The sequence below is a fragment of the Taudactylus pleione genome, unplaced genomic scaffold (genome assembly GCF_031769625.1).
Source record: "Taudactylus pleione unplaced genomic scaffold, aTauple2 ptg000206l, whole genome shotgun sequence".
Lineage (NCBI taxonomy): Eukaryota > Metazoa > Chordata > Amphibia > Anura > Myobatrachidae > Taudactylus > Taudactylus pleione.
Genome location: NW_028284608.1, coordinates 12373942 through 12386987, shown reverse-complemented (window position 1 = coordinate 12386987; position 13046 = coordinate 12373942). Strand labels below are relative to the sequence as shown.

At 40.9% G+C, this 13046-nt stretch overlaps 1 protein-coding gene across 2 annotated transcripts in view; it reads left to right on the top strand.

The window, feature by feature from the left end:
• Positions 1 to 11829, top strand: part of SNAP25 (synaptosome associated protein 25) — a 130879-nt gene extending 119050 nt beyond the window's left edge. For both annotated transcript variants that reach the window (XM_088478054.1, XM_088478053.1), the window contains exons 7-8: positions 4079 to 4223; positions 10517 to 11829. In XM_088478054.1, the coding sequence (XP_088334180.1) occupies positions 4079 to 4223; positions 10517 to 10585 (214 nt within the window). In that variant the 3' untranslated portion in view covers positions 10586 to 11829. The remainder of the gene's footprint in view (positions 1 to 4078; positions 4224 to 10516) is intronic.
• The last annotated feature ends 1217 nt before the right edge of the window (positions 11830 to 13046 follow it).

Below are 13046 nucleotides of genomic sequence, written 5' to 3'. Positions count from 1 at the left end.
TTCTTCATTGATGTAACAGGATCTTAAAGAATGGGATGTCTCAGTAATGTCACTGGTGTATTTTGAATGTATGTGTCTCAGTGATCATCACATGATCTTAGTGAATGGAAGTGTCTCACTGATGTCACAGGATCTGCGCGAATGTAAATAGCTCAGTGATGTCACCATTCGCTATTGAACGGAGTTGTTTCAGTGATGAAGTGAATGGGAGTCTCAGTGATGTCACAGGATATTAGTGAATGGTGGTTTCTCAGTGATGTCACTGGTTCCTATTGAATGAGATGTTTCAGTGATGTCACTGGTTCTTACTGAATGGGAGTGTCTCAGCGATGTCACTGGCTTCTAATGAATAGGGTGTCTCAATCATGTCTTAGGATCTTCATGAATGGAAGTCTCACTGAAGTAACTGGTTCTTATTAAATGGATTGTCTCAGTGATGTCACAGGAAATTAGTGAATGGAGGTGTCTCAGTGATGTCACATCTACTGAGTAAAAATACTATACAAACATACAAATAAGTGCAAATATAAAATAAGTTACTTTCATATATTCAGTGAGGCGAAATATGTGAAAAACATGTATCAGACATTAACAGTGAGACATAAACAAATAAATTTAAAAAAGCTGAGCACCACGATTTCTATATGTACCAATTGGATAAATAATTGGAGGCGTCCCTCCCTTCTACCTGGGGGAATGAAGAAAAAAGTCCTGACTATATAGTCATGAAGGCCACTAGCTGGAGGGGACCCAGTGCGCACTGTAGGACCCCTACACCACGATCCTACCTGGGAGGTATAGAGACAGGTACTTCAACTTTATCTTACTCGTTGCTCTCTCATTAGTTGTCCCAAACCAGGCTCCTTGCGCTGCCAATTGGCAACAAGGATCCTAGGATCACGTGGACACTAAAAGCAGAAGCAATCTGCACTGTTTCCATTGTGCCATATGTCAGTAACACTCATCTCACGTCTGATACTTGTAAGACGTGGGAAAGCAGCATCTGACTTACAAGTGCACTATTCTCTTACCTTCATGAATATATAGTCAGGATACTTATTTGTATGTTTGTATAGTATTTTTACTCAGTAGATGTGTTTTCTTAAACTATCCTACAAGTATTATAAACCTTTGCCGTCTATACCCGGGATACACCCCATATCATAGAATTATATACTGCATCCATTGCTATATTAGAAATTTTGTTTCCAGGTTATCTTTGGATAAATTACTGTATGCATATGCAGATATTATTAGTGATTACCATCTAGTTGAGTTATTTTTATACGTATGTTCCTTATATGTTTTTTCTGTCTTGCACCTTGTGTGTGATTGCAATTCTGCCTGGCAGTCCAAAAAAAAAATTTTTTTTAGATTATTCATTAATAAAAGGTATATTTTAATGTCATTGATCCCATTTACCATACCGAAGTGTGCCCCGCTACAGGAGTCTTTCTTTATTTTTCTTTGCTATATGTATATATGATTAGAAAAGGTCAGTGTCCAGAGGTTTGTTTTTTTAGCACAATTTAAAATACTGTAGGCCACTTCTAAGAAGCATTTTACTAGGGCTACCGGAACCTTTCGTTACTAATGTTCGTCATGTCTCTCTGTGCCCAGTTTTGAGGTTGGTGTGGATAGAACTGTATGCCTGCCGTGATTCACAACAATTATCTCCCTATCCTGCCCACTTCACTAGGAAGTTGCCGGGATGCGGGAGATCCAGATACTCTTCCAAGGGTACGGGGGGAGGGGGCACTCCCCGAAAATTCGGGAGTCTCCTGCAACTTCCGGGAGAGTAGGTAAGTAGGGTTAGGCTGCGGGAGAAGGGGAGTTAGAGCTAGGCTGCGAGGGGGAGTTAGAGCTAGGCTGTAGTAGGAGAGGGTTAGGGTTAGGCTGCGGGAAAGGTTGGTTAGATTTAGGGAGAGGGTTAGGAGTTAGGGTTAGGCTACTTACGTTCAGGGGTCGGTATTCCGACCTCCGGCATTATGGAAAAATCGGGACAGTCGGGGGATAGATGGATGGATAGATAGATAGATAGATAGATAGATAGATAGATAGATAGATAGATAGATAGATATCTGGCTTGTTGTTCTATTACAGCAATGTAGAATGATACACAGTTCGTTTATTCAATGCTGACACAAAGATGTTTCTGCTCTTCCATAATTACAGTGGAATAGGACTTAATAATGACTTCGTTTAAAGGCCAAATATAATTTGCACTGGTAAATTATTAGTACACATGAAGCCCCAGTAGCTGCTATGCTGTAGCAGTATTTTGTATACAATTTCTACTTGCATTGTTAACCTTTGTATTTTCTCCTTAGTTGAATCAGCATACATATACATACAGTAACGGATGCTTATTTATATAGGATGGAGCTGGGTCAGCAGCAGTACTGCAGTGTTAGACACAATTCAAGGATTTTAAACTGTGCTTTAAACCTGGATCCACTGCTCACTCACTATCCAGTTTCATATTGCTTAGCTAATATCATGCAGGTACAATGATGGGGTCTTTTTCCCATCAGTTTCCTTACTAGCTTACAGTACTACAGTAAAGGGGCCCTTGCTGATAATATCAGTGTGTACAGTATGACATCCTTAGGAGCAGCTAAGATTTCTCTACATCCTGTTTTGGAACTTCCTGGAAAACAGGTTTCATACAAGAGATTTCCTATCTGTAGATTTGTTTAATATGTATGAACTTTCCTAAATCGATGTTAGTCATTACTGATAATTAACTAACATATTCTTGAATGTGGTCCCTTAACAAGGGCTGAAATATCACCCCCCACTAGTCTGTAAATGTTTAGCACATGTTTATCGGACAGGGGGCCTGATTCAGAGCTGTTCGCTATCACTGCCGCAGCTATGATTTTTTTTCACCTGTGAATGTGCAACAATATGCTAATGGTACATCCGCCGGGACTTGTACTGAGACACCCACTAGAGCCATCGCAGCTGTCCGCAACAGCGTACACATACATAGCCTTTGACACAGATCAGGCAAATATCGACTCCTTGGAGTGAGTGTATGTTCACTCAAAATGGCCGCTGTAACTAAGATGCCGGAGCCATGTTTCCTACGTATGGGATCGCAGATGCAGGATGTGACATGCCCCTGAAACGGGCGAGACACGCCTAAATTTTTAACCTACATTCCCTGTTGCCTCCCCCAAATGTTACATACCTATCAATCACACTGTAAATAAAGACTGTCCGCGTGCAACAATGGTAATGTACCTTGACCCATGCGCAGTGCCAATAAAAGTTGCTCCATTTGCGAAACCATCGGCATAACGTACAACTCTCTCAGACCCAGAGACCACAATGCTTTTTGGAATATTGGCCCCAAATCTGCTTTTTTGGAATTCATTGGATGCATACTACTATGACTGTTAAAGACTATTCTACACTGTCATTCCTAGTTATAACCAGTGACAGCTCCAGAGGTGAGGCTGCAGCACAGTCCAAAATTCAAACAGGGGAGCCACACCAACTGCCAGTGAGTCCTGGCTGGCAATGTTTGGAAAGGCAGTTGGTGTGGCTCCCCTATTTGAATTTTGGACTGTGCTGCAGCCCCACCTCTGGAGCTGCCACTGGTTATAACCCATTAATATAGCTTACCGCAAACCTTCCATTGCCCTTCCAACTCCTTCCAATGCCTGAAGCCGGAAGAGGACTGCATCTCAGTTACTAACCTATCATTGCAGCCGCTCTGCAGTGCAAACCCTTGTGCAGTACCACAATCCCCAGTCCAATTAATGTATTGAGTCTTTAGGCAGAATGTGATGACTCTTGGCTTCAGTTAATAGAGGTGGTTTTTATTTCTTATGTATTATGCACAGGGCTGTCAAAAGATCTGTCTGGCCCCAATACTAGAGGTGTGAACAAGAGTGTAGGGTTGTAGCTCCTCCCTCCCTTCCTATCCAGCTGCACTGATTATGAATATGTAAATATTATTCGGTCTGGCCCTATTTAATATATTAGACCTAAGCTTGTGGGCTTTAATCTTGTACAATGACCAGGAGTATAGACGCTTCATAACTGCAGTATGTCCTATTACTTTCAGAGTTACAAATGATGCTCGAGAAAATGAGATGGATGAGAATCTCGAACAAGTCAGTGGCATTATTGGAAATCTCCGTCACATGGCTCTTGATATGGGCAATGAGATTGACACACAAAATCGCCAGATCGACAGGATCATGGAGAAGGTAGGTGGTGATTTGTCCCCAAAAAATAATATGGGTCTACTTTTACCATCAGAATTTACTAAAAACAAAGGAAATTTGAACAAAAAAAAAACAACTATTTCTCCTGCTCAGGCACAAAGACCTGTTTGCTGTATACACCACTATGTCAGGTGGTGGTGAGGGGTCTTTTTGAACAGTAGTATCTGCTGGACCTACTGTTATATGTAATTTCATATATCTATAAGCACAGTCTTGTTTTCGCAAGCCCTAATGGATTGTGGGCTCTAATTCAGACAAGGTAATTGAGGATTGGAATTTAAACCTTTCTTTTTTCACTCACCTGCTTTGAGCATATTTGTACAAAATGAAAAAATTTCAGATTGTTCGAAGATTTTTCAACCAAAGATGACTTATTTGATTAAAAACATATATTATAAATAAGTTTCAGTCATCACAAATTCTCTGAACAAATAAAATATGCAAATCATTGAAATCTATACAAAATATTTTTAAATGGCTTTAAAATAATATTTGTATGTAAGATATATAAAAGCAAAAATAAACCGTAAAATGAAAGTACAAACTGATTTGCTCACTTTTCCAATAAAACAACGCGTTTCGCGGTACCCCTGTCTGCTTCCTCAGGCTAAGGGCAAATTAAGCCTTAGTATGCCCAGAAGAGCTTAAACTTGAAACTCACAAGATTATTTATGTCAGAGATATTAGTTTCTGCCCATATGCCGTGATATCTCCAAATCTGAATAGTAGCAGGCGAAGAGAAAGCAACAAGACCTTACTAATGAACAGCGGTATAACACAATAGGGGTTTTGTGTGTGGATGTCGGCTGTAAGACCTATAAGAAGAAATGTCCACATATGCCATTTATTTAAAGACCTTACTAATGATCACAGTTCTAAACTGTTGCAAGAATGCTTGCCAGCACTAGGAAGACCATTCGGACACCAGGGCCGTAACTAGTGTAGTGTGACTTGTGCCGTGGCACAGGGCACCGCAGGGCAGGGGGCGCTGTTTGGGCTCGTCAATTTTCCTGTTTATTTTCATTCTCACTTGTAGCTTCCCCTTCTTTTATCCCCAGCATCTCCTGGCCTCCCTTATCTCTTCCCTGGCCCTTCCCCATAAGGCCATGGCCCTTTTTCAGGTGCACTATCTTATGTCCCTATTTAAAAAATAGGGGGGGGGGTGCCAATGCACTCTCTCTGGCACAGGGCACCAAAAAGTCTAGTTACGGCTCTGTCTGACACAAGTGGGCTGATGATTAAAATCTGCTACATACAGATGGAGAAAGATTTCTTTAGAAAGTAATTGTGAACTGGTGCTCATGGGCATTATTTGCCAGGTCATGCTGCAGTGTCATCATATGCATGAATGTGGTACGGCTTGAAGTAGGCAGACAAATTTATGTACTGTAGTGTGTGACTAGCTTTCTTCATTTGTATGCTTTATAATATGCCTCTCATCCTTCTCAACCGCCAAACCCAATTGTTCTTTTACGTTGACCCAGGCACACTTTATCAGACTTCCAAATGCACATAACAAATATATTCCTCTTTACAAACACCACCTGGCATGAAACAGTACTATGCCCATACTTGCCTACCCTCCCGATTTGGTCGGGAGCCTCCCGAAAATCGGGTGCCGCTCCCAACCTCCCAGGAAGTCAGGCAATCCTCCTGGCTGCCGCCCACTCCTTCTATCCCCCTCGCAATTACCTTAGCAACCCCGGCAGCGGGGGAGGGTGGGGCGGTGATGCGATTCACGTAATTTGGCTGCACAGTGCTTATATTATCGGTATTGTGTAGCGGGGGTGGGGCCAAACTGAATCGATCATGTGGCCCCGCCCCTCTACGCCCACAAGTGCCCGTCACCTGCCCGGCCACTCCCCCTTGTCTCGGCCATGCCCCCTAATCTGGCTGTTCTCTCCCGGAAGGAGCAGCCAGAAAGTTGGCAGTTATGACTATGCCATAGATAAAATAGCTACTACTACATTAAGTTTAGGAAAAAGCAAGGTAGTAACTATAACTTTCTGGCCCATGGCAAAATATTATAACCAGCTCAGTATGCTTACTCTTAATAAAGCAATTTTTAATAATTAAAGGTTTATAAATATTTAAAATGTATATTTAATAAAAAATATATATTTTTCACAATAGTGGAACTGAAATCCCAAATCTGGGTTTTCAGATCCACTGCTCATGCCTGGATTGCCAGCTCATGCTTGTGCATATCTTGCATCTCAATACTGGTCTGACTAAGCCGTAAATTATCACTTTAATGCTCCAGACCTGTATTGAATGATAACCAGCTGTCCCAGCGCTATTCTTTTAAAATTATGAAGCTGGCGTGACTTGATGCTGCCATTTGCATCATCAAGTGGGCAGGACAGCGTGACATCCACACACACCCCTAAAACTCAAACAAACTCAGCACATGTTCTACACAGTTAGTAACCAGTGTCAATACTGTATATATTCACACCGCAGCAGATTATTAGAGGATTTCTCGACCTCTTAAATGGAAAAAAAAAAACGACACTATATAACACACTGCGCTGCTGTGATATAAATTACACTTGTAATCAAAAATGTATCCAAATTCAGTCTTTAATAAAAACATATACACAAGTGACAACAAACTTTCAACAGTATATGCTGTTAATTCCTTTGCATACTCATATTTAGCAGTCAGGAAAATGTTTGTAACAAAAAATCATAAATCAGCACACTCAATTGGATACAAAACCATAGAGTAGCAATCCAATTAAGACACAATTTATACTAAACCTATATCCTAATGTAGTATCCGATTTATGATTGAGAAGAAATTAACCATTCAATCCAAGTGAAGGTGCCTCTTATTTGGAATAGTGATGGTATTTTTAATATTTTTTTTCATTCAGGGCCCCGCACATTAATTAAGTCACTGCTGGTTGTGAAGGGCTAAAAGTTAATAAACTGTCAGTTGCTGCAGCAGTCGCAAGCCCTAAACTCCAGCCGACATGGATACTATTATCGCTCTCAAGCATAGACAAATAGCCCAATGTGACAGGCTGAATAAATTAATGAGCGGTAACCACACTTACCCGTAGTCCCGGACACTCCTTTAAGGCTGTGTCCAAAAGTCAACTTCCGGGTATTACAACTTGCCTCAAATATTGGCTCCATGAAGAATCAGAGCAACCAGTCGCAGGATAATTGAGAAATTTAAAGCCACGAAAAACTGAGCATTCCTAAACTATCCCATATTAGATTACATTTTAGTATGCCACTCCTTGTGGTCTGCATCAGATCAGGCTTGTGTACAGGCCTGGACATTGCAGGATCTGTACAGCCGCTAGGGGATCGATCATTTTGTATTAGGTCACACGTCAATGCAAGTTATAAAAATGTCATGAATACTTTTATCACTGGTAGAATTTGTTTATTTAATACAGATGAGAGTGCGATAGAAATTCGGACGTGGAACTTTACAATCATAGAAGAAAATTAAATTAGGCCCTATCACCATAATTCCTTGTCCTATTAATTTTCTTCCCATTGATTTTGTGGACCTAACATATAGTTAGGACACAGTTTTCTAGTTTTGACACCAGATTTTAATTTCATAATATTTATTTAACTTTTCTAGAAAAAAAAAAGGTGGATAGGGATGCAGGAAAAGAAAGAGGAATGATTACAACTAGGATTGAAGGAAAAGGGAGGATGGGGTACATAGTGTGTGATAGGCACCACTGAGATATCTCAAATAAACCATCTGCTTCGCTAGGTCATTACATTTGCAAATAGTTATAGAATAAGTGAGATCTTTACAATTTAGATAAAGTAGATGAGTAAATGGTTGAATATCTGATGGGATAATCATCTGGTGAACCATAGATTTCACTCCCTGGACAGGGCCGAAACTAGGATTTTTGTTACCCGGGGCAAGACAGTAATTTAGCGCCCCCCCTGGTAATTCCCCCATAGTAGTGCCCCTATAGTAATACCCACTTCAGCAGTGCACCTACAGTAATGCCCCTGTAGTAGTGCCCATATAGTAATGCCCTTGTAGTAGTGCCCATATAGTAAAGCCCCCATTGTAATGCCCCTTTAGTAGTGCCCATATATTAATGCCCCCATAGTAATGCCCCTGTAGTAGTGCCCATATAGTAATTCCCCTGTAGTAGTGCCCATATGGTAATGCCCCCATTGTAATACTCCTGTAGTGCCGCTTACACATAAAAAAAACCCAATACTTACCTTAAACCCCGCTCCTATGTCCGCCGCCGTTCGGTCCACCCGGCTGCTCCTCGGAACTATGGGAGAGACATCATGATGTCTATCCCATAGTGCCCGTGGGGAGAGCCGGAAGCTGTAGTTCAGGAGAGAACTCCAGCCTCCGGCTACCGCACGCTGCAGGGAAGGAGCCGGGCGCACGCTGGTAATAAAATCTCTGCGGACATCTGGCTTGGAGCCCTCCTGTGGTGCCGGGCTGGAGGACACTGGCGGCGGGTGCAGCGGCGCAGCTGGGGCACGTGCACCTCCAGCCCCCCCCACCCCGCTAGTTGCAGCCCTGCCCCAGGTAATATATTCATACTAATTTAGCCATCATGATAGGGGAATGTTGCATAGTGGGATACGGTACACCCTGCGTCTCCATCTCCGCACTATTCTGGACCTTGGTGGGAGGTAGAGGATGTTTCCACTGCTGAGCTGTTGCTGCCCTAGAATACTTGCCAACTCCCCCTCATTGTCAGGGAGACTCCCTAAAATAGTAACAATCTCCCTGACTCTATGAAGAGCCCAGCAATCTCCCTGATTGCACCTTAACCCCATTATGTAGCTGTTATATACTTGGGGGAATGAAAAAAAAATCAGAGATATATACATTCAAATGGGATCATCAGTGCCATTTCCCTGCGATGGTTATATGGCACAATGATCCCTATGGTTACATGCATTATCAAATACAGTTTCTTGTGGCCACTTATATGGAACCCCTTCTAAAAACACAAAAATAATGAGCAAACCCTGAAAAGTATCAGTGTGTTTTCATCAACATATAGATCTTACTAAGTGCTTTGGGGCTTGTTTACATTTGGATGTAAGTCAGGTTTATGACTCGCCTCTCTGTAGTAGTACACGTTTACTTTACTGCCGAGCTCATAGGTGCTGCTTTCACGATCTCCCTGAAACGCTTTTTCAAAAGTAGGGCAAGGTTGCGTTAAGACCTACTACATATCTGGGTTGGATAGGGGATGCCGGCGTTCGGGATCCCAACGGTCAGAATCCTGACGCTGGCATCCGACAGAGTTATAATATGACACCTATTGGTTCGTATCCTAACCCTACCCCTAACCCTTTCTCTCCGCAGTATAAACCTAACCTCCCCCCCCAATGCCTAACCCCTTACCCTCCTCCTAACCCCACTTTACTGTCGTGATACCAGCGGTTAGGATGCTGGCGTCGGCATTGTGAGTGCTGGCATACCGACAGCTGGGATTTAAACTACATCCCACATATCTATCATGTTGTGGAATATGGGATGGGTAAAGGTGTAGGAGCTTGAGTTCTGGGGAAGGGGATATTGGAGTCCTAATTTTTTTACTCGTTAAAGTAAATACTGCTATTCAGAGATCTTGATTTGGGGGGGGCAAAGCCAAAACATGTGGATGATGCCCCCCATTGCACTCCAGTAACACCAACAAAATTCAGACGGGTAGGTCCACATTTGATGGAGTCTGGTCAGAATAAGTTATAAACGACTTACCGATCTGATCATCATGTGTAAAAGGTTGAGGCACTTAGTCCTACGATAACTAGTCCTGAAAATGTGCCCCCAATGAGCCTGAGGATGACTGAAAACCGGCTTCCCATCGCAATTGTATCTGTGACTTTAGAGATGCACCTGATATACTAAGGGGTAAATTTACTAAAGTGAGAGTTTTTAGAAGTGATCTTTAAAAGTGATGTTGCCCATAGCAACCAGTCAGATTCTACTTAACATTTAACTAGCACCTTCTAGAAGATAATAGCTAGAATCTGAATGGTTGCTATGGGCAACATAACTTTTAAAACTCACTTCTAAAAACTCTCACTGTAGTAAATTTACCCCTAAGAGTACAGATTACTCAGTTTGGCTACAGTTTAATATTTTATAGAGAGTAGAAAATAAATGGAAGCGGCAGCATAATTTAAAACACTTTATATAAGTCTCCCCATTATGTGCTGAAATACTCTGCACTGACTACTCTGTTTACGTAAATCGAGACATCACATTAGACTAAAATATTTTTTTGACCTTTTTTTTATTACAGGCCGATTCCAACAAAGCCAGGATCGACGAGGCCAACACACGTGCCACAAAGATGCTGGGCAGTGGCTAGAGGACAAAAAGTTAATTTTACGCTCCAAACTGTCCTTCTTGGGCAGTACGTTCATGCTTTTATCATGGTATTTACATACTAGGTTTGCACACATGCACATATCAGCCTCCCCTCTACCCTATTGTAAATGTTGTCCTGTGTAGTATGTCAGCTTTTCAGAAAATATACTTGTAATTATTTTTTTTTTCTAAGTATATTCCTTTCTAAAGGTTGTATATAGTGATCTATGCTAGTTCACTATAATTTTAGTTTTATTTTCTTGTTTTATCATTTTTTTATGATGTTTGCTGAATGACAACAGTGTAGGAATGTTTAACGTGCTGTTAACCTTGATCTATACAGTATTGTTCTTGTAAAACTGTGACATTCCACAGAGCTACTGCCTATATCCTTTTTGGTGTCATGATACTTAAGCTGTGGAACTGTCCTTGGCTCAATGTTGCTTCCATCTGTTATAATTTCATGATTAGAACGTGGAACTATATTACTATAATAAGCATTGCACTAACACGTGATGTGAGTTATGCATTTATGCATGAAAATAAATAGACATTTTAGATGCCTATATACAGTACAAAGACCTTTTTCTGTGGCAGTAGCACATACAATAAAGCATGCTGAGTATTTGGACACTGTTGGGACTATGTTATACCAGCAAGTTTGCAGTAGTGCCACTTTTCTGTCGATATATTGTTATATTTAATCATTATCATGCTTTTTTTTTTATTTCAAAAAGGACAGACTTGGCACATACATCCAGCAAGAAAAATTAAGGTTTTGTTTTTTTTTGCTGCTGGTGATATATAAAATAAAATAAAAAATAAAAAAAAAAATATTTACAAATAAAGGTTGTAATATAGGGTTGTTTGGGTACCGTTTGAGGATCCTCTTACGGAGGAAAAGACTACAGTCTCAAAATGGTACAAAGATATGTAATTTTTTTATAAGGCTGGGTCTTGTTAGCCACTTACCCCCCCCCCCCCACGTGGATTTTTTTTTCTTTGTTTTTATTTTTTATTTTTTAAGGTTATCTGTTGCTTACCTAGAGCTATGCACACCAAATCGCTGAAATGTTTAAGTAGATTTAAAATTAAGACAATAATCTAAATGAATGAACTCTAGATAAACTGTGATATCAAAAATCATTGCAGCATGTACTATTAAATTCCTTCTGTCTCCTGTCAGTTTGTGACGTAATTGACATTTTGTAGCTAGTTTAAATCAATTAAAAATTATAAATCTGATCTTCTCTGTTTTGTTTTCTTGGAAGCACATTACTTTCCGCCCACATCCAGGTTCAAAAGTGTTGTTTCTTCAGTCTTTGCAAGCAACAGATTTTCAAATGTTCATCCAGCTTAGAAGAAAATAAATTCCTTTTGGTTATTAGTAATATGACTCACTCCACTGGACCCTACCAACTTGCTGAAATTCTAAATAACACAGTTACTAGATGTAAAAATAAAATAAAAATATATATCACATCAGTTTATATGAAATTAAACCTTTAAAGCTGCAATCCATATACATGGGTCTGTCTGCTACACAGACCCAGGCTCATAGCATGTTATGTGATGGCAAAGGAGGCAATACGAGGGGAGGTAATCAGAGTGTAAAAGAGCTCAAAGAGTCATCCTAAAGCCTCTCTGCTCATTACATCATGTGCCATGTCACTGTGGTTGTCATTTTAGTCACATCATTTTGTGACAAATCTGCAGAATCGTCAATCATTAATATCAGTCTGAAGAAACAAACCAAGGAAAAAGGTTATTATCACACTGCTTCTTTTAGCATGTCAGCAATGAATATTAAAAACAAAAAAAAAAGGCGGAAAGAGGCTGTAGTTGTGGGCAGCCATGGAAGTAATGCAAGCGTGCATGTGCAACCCATTGATGTTATGCCAGTATCTGCCCTTGCACCAGCCCCATGCCGGGTGCAATAGATTTGTAGAAAACAGACGCATACACAAGACTCACAATCACACTGAGCTTTTGATTCATGCCCATGACACTCCCACAGGCCAGAATAGTTCTGTACAATCGCTTTGCCACTATCCAGTTCCTGTCCCAAAATGCCCTATTTTATGGAAGGACAGATCCGGCCAAGTTGCGTCTGACTCAGAACAGGCCGAACATACGCAAACAGGTAAATTCGCTTCTGTGCATGAGCTGTATGCAAAGCCTCGCCATTTGCATCCGTGAGGAGCAGGGCCGGCCCGAGACAAATTTTTTAGGTAAGCAAAAAAAATTTCGGCACCCCAAGGGGTATCAATGCACGGGCTGAATGCACGCGCCCAGAAAACAAATACCCCACATAATACACAGTACACCCCTGAAATAACAATATACCACCACACCACATAATAAAACCCCTCTCCTCAGATCACATTAATATACCCCCACCCCACATAATACACCCCACACATCTCTAATAATATTAATAACACCCATCCCGCATGATACAG